The sequence below is a fragment of the Monodelphis domestica genome, chromosome 4 (genome assembly GCF_027887165.1).
Source record: "Monodelphis domestica isolate mMonDom1 chromosome 4, mMonDom1.pri, whole genome shotgun sequence".
Taxonomy (NCBI): domain Eukaryota; kingdom Metazoa; phylum Chordata; class Mammalia; order Didelphimorphia; family Didelphidae; genus Monodelphis; species Monodelphis domestica.
In genome coordinates, this window is record NC_077230.1 from 440020998 (window position 1) to 440024816 (window position 3819).

The following is a 3819-nucleotide window of genomic DNA, read 5'->3' on the forward strand; positions in this document are numbered from 1 at the left end:
TTATGGTCTATTTCTCAATGAAATGGTGCTCTTCATTAAGGTTCCCATAGCATCTTTTATCTGCTTATTCCGTAGACTATATATAATGGGATTCAGAAAGGGTGGGATTACAGTATAAAATACAGAAATAATTATATCTTTAAGAGATTCAGAATCTGAAGGTGGATGGAAATATACATAAGAGGCTGAAATAACAAATAAAGAAACCACACTGATGTGGGGGATGCAGGTCGAGAAGGCTTTTTTCTGGTCTTCTTTTACAGGAAACTTGAGCACAGTGGAAAATATACGAACATAAGATGCAGTGATGAAGCCATAACAGCCAGCACCAACAATCAGTTCAGAAGCAATTAAAGATAGCTTATTCGCAGAGGTGTCTGAGCAGGAGATCCTTAGGAGAGAGGGGATGTCACAGAAGAACTGATGGACCACATTGGAATGGCAGAATGACAAGCGAAATGTGTAACCGGTGTGGAAAGCTGCATACAAGAGGCCAGTCAACAAGCAGCTTAAGATCATCTGCATGCAGACTCGGGGACTCATGATCACTGGGTAGTGGAGAGGGTGGCAGATGGCCACATAACGGTCACGAGCCATGACAGTGAGCAAAGTTAACTCTACATATGCTATGAAAATCACGAGGAATACCTGAGCTGCACAGCCTGCAACTGAAATAATCCTGTTGTTCACCAGAGAGTTAACAGATGCCTGGGGAACAGTTATTGAGAGGTAGCAGGCATCCACCATGGCCAGATTCCTCAGGAAAAAGTACATGGGGGTGTGGAGTCTCCTGTCAAAGGTGGTGATGATGACAATCAGGAGATTCCCCATCAGGCCTGCAGAGTAGATGAGAAACAGAAGGAAAGAATAGAAGATCTGGAGCTCTCCAATGTCAGAAAACTCCATGAGCAGAAACTCAGTCGCACTGGTGAAATTAGACATTTTCAGACTTGTTCATTGAGGGAATGACCTAGGTAGGAAAAGGAGAAATTTAACAGTCCATCAATCAGCAATTATGAAGGACATGCTATGGGTAAGGCTGGAAGACATTATTTCACTTTTATCCTTGAGATTTTTAGTCAGCAAGATCTGTGCTCTGTTTTGGTTATTTGGCCTTGAACAAATTAAATCACTTCTCAAGGAAAATCTCTAAGCCTGATAGAGGTGATACAGACCTGAACTGTTAGAGGAAGTTTCTATTCCTGAGAATTCAATCTATTAAACCTACAAGTAAATTAATCTTACTGAGGACCTTATATTGGTTTCCTTTGTTCTCATCTGGTATTGATTACTTATGATTGAATGATCATTCCAGATAATTTGATCTGAGTCAGAAACCAACAATGAAAATAAGTCATTTTTTAAAACTCTTAATGAGTAGACTTTGCCTCTCCCCATATTCCGTTAATGACCATTTCATGTTTTTTTTTTTAATTAGGTTAGAAAAATAGAGAAGAAAAAGTCAGAAACTTATTAAGTCTTAGGTTCTAATATTCTTGTGCTGGTAGTGGAGAAGGGGACTAAATCTTTTCCTCCTCCCACTATCCTCTATACATGCTCCCAATGATTGTAAGAAAAAATGAGAAGTAAATGGTTGTGATATATTCAATAGCATTTTCTTCATCCAAGAGACAGGAGGATGATGAAGGCTACTGCCTCAGCCTGATATTCTCTCTGATCCTCTGAATACAATAAATTCATCTAATTTGAATGATAGCTGCTCATCAGCTCTTCTAATCTTATGACCTCAATTGTCTTCCATTAATAGCTATCAAATAATCAGCATGAATGGATTTCATGCCCAGCTTATCCCTTGACTAGGGCAATAATGTCTTTGGAACCTCATTTCCCATCTCAAATGGGCATCAAAGCCTCTTTCAAGTTTAAACAGCCAAGCTTTTCAGACAGTCTAAGCTGATGCTTCTTGGCTATTAATTCTCCAGTGTACCACTATGAAAGGGAAGCAAGCTGGTTTTGACACAGGAGAGATAGTTGAACACATCTAGATATAGGTATGAAAATACATTTAGATAGAGATGTATTTTTTTTAAATTAGAGCTCTAAACTATGTCCCACTTTTTTCCTCCTCTGTCATCCCTGGAGGTGACAGAAACAAAATCAATTATTTTCTGTATAGTCATAAAAATATATTCTTATATTAATTAGAAGAGATAAAATAGAGAAAGGAACAGAAAAGTTTGAAAGAAAGAAAGAGAGAAACAAGGAAACAAAGAAAAGAGGAGAAAAAAGAAAAGAAATTATATCATTCAAACTTACTGTATATTAATATGGACACAGTTACAGGGCACCATACTTTTAACTTATCTAATTTGAGTTTCTCAGAAATTCTATTATTGAATTCCTCGGGCATGACAAAGAATTCAAGGATTTCCCTGGCTGAGGCTGCATCAGCAGACCATCATAAAAATTACATTCTTCTGTGGACCTCATAATTCTATTCAGCTTGTTTGGGAAGTAATTCTCTCACTCTCAAACATCCCTATTATATTTGTAGCTTTGGTGAAGTAGCTTCTTTAATGTCCCCAGTGGACAAACTTCACCTTTATAGAAATTCCCTGAGTTGCCTTTGGGGCAGAGTCCCTGATGTCCAGGACAATTCATAGAGCCAGAACTGAGGCAATTATTTCTGGATTGGGAAGGGCATGTTGCCAAGTTAAGTCCTTTAGAAGAACTGCATTTGCAATTCTGGAGATATTAATTATTGTTTATCTGTATAAATATACTCATGACTAAGGAATTTATTGCATCTCTACTTCCTTCGAAATGATAGATGCCCCATTCACTGATTATTTATTTATTTTTTTAAACCCTCACCTTCCATCTTAGAATCAATACTCTGCATTGGTTCCAAGGCAGAAGAGTGGTAAGGGCTAGGCAATGGGGTCAAGTGACTTGCCCAGGGTCACACAGCTGGGAAGTGTCTGAGGCCATATTTGAACCCAGGACCTTCCATATCTAGGCCTGTCTCTCTGTCCACTGAACTACGCAGATGCCCCCTCACACATTATTTAAAATCTTCCAAATGAGAAATTCAAATATCTTGGCAGTTGTTTGATTCATTAGCTCTGCTGGCACAAATGCACAATGGCTCAGGTGTTAGGTCTGATTGACATAGTGTTGAGATAGCTTGTTGTAAAACATTTTCAAGTATATTTTACTTTTCACATGACATTTTTACCTTCTCATGAAAAAGAATATTACTAAGGAAATCTACCAATAAAGTAAAGATATCTAACAGATAATATAATATTTTAAATCCACATTTCCCATTGTATTAACTATTAAGGAGAAATTTTTATGTCTTAGAATAGTTGGTTAGTGTGGTCATTTAGGCCTATCTTTGTTTATATCCATCATTTGATCTTAAAGCATTCTTACATTAACATAACAACTTATTCAGCTACTTGTATCCATTTTTATTATTAAAAAAGGTTTTCTATGAATATTTTAAATCTATGATACCTTCATTTTCTTTGATTGATTTCCTTGTTGTATGTACCTATTAAGAATCTAGCAATGTTATACATAATCTAATTATTTTTTCCTGGAAATTCTAACATAATTTAGAAAAAGATTTGTTACATTAACATCTTCAACTAAGATTTTTTTTAAAAAAAACAGTCTTTCCAGTATTAACTGTTATCATGTTTTATAAAACATAACATTTCATGTCTTGTTGATTATCCATATGGTATGTGTGATTCTGGGAAATTCACTTTAATCTCAGTAACCAAGGAAGCTCCTATAAAAGTAAAAATTGTAAGAAAGAGGCTGGCTAGCATTGGTAGAAGGAATTTC

General features: G+C 36.3%; 1 protein-coding gene across 1 annotated transcript; it reads right to left on the reverse strand.

Annotated features, from left to right (window-relative positions):
• On the reverse strand, nt 1-942 carry LOC100033136 (olfactory receptor 14C36-like). Its single transcript, XM_001381975.3, has one exon. It carries the CDS (start codon nt 940-942, stop codon nt 1-3), a length of 942 nt encoding a protein of 313 aa, XP_001382012.3.
• Nucleotides 943-3819: the final 2877 nt, after the last annotated feature.

Bases quoted from the DNA above. Each gene is read 5' to 3' on its own strand.
- LOC100033136 (XM_001381975.3), bottom strand. From the start codon at position 942: ATGTCTAATTTCACCAGTGCGACTGAGTTTCTGCTCATGGAGTTTTCT.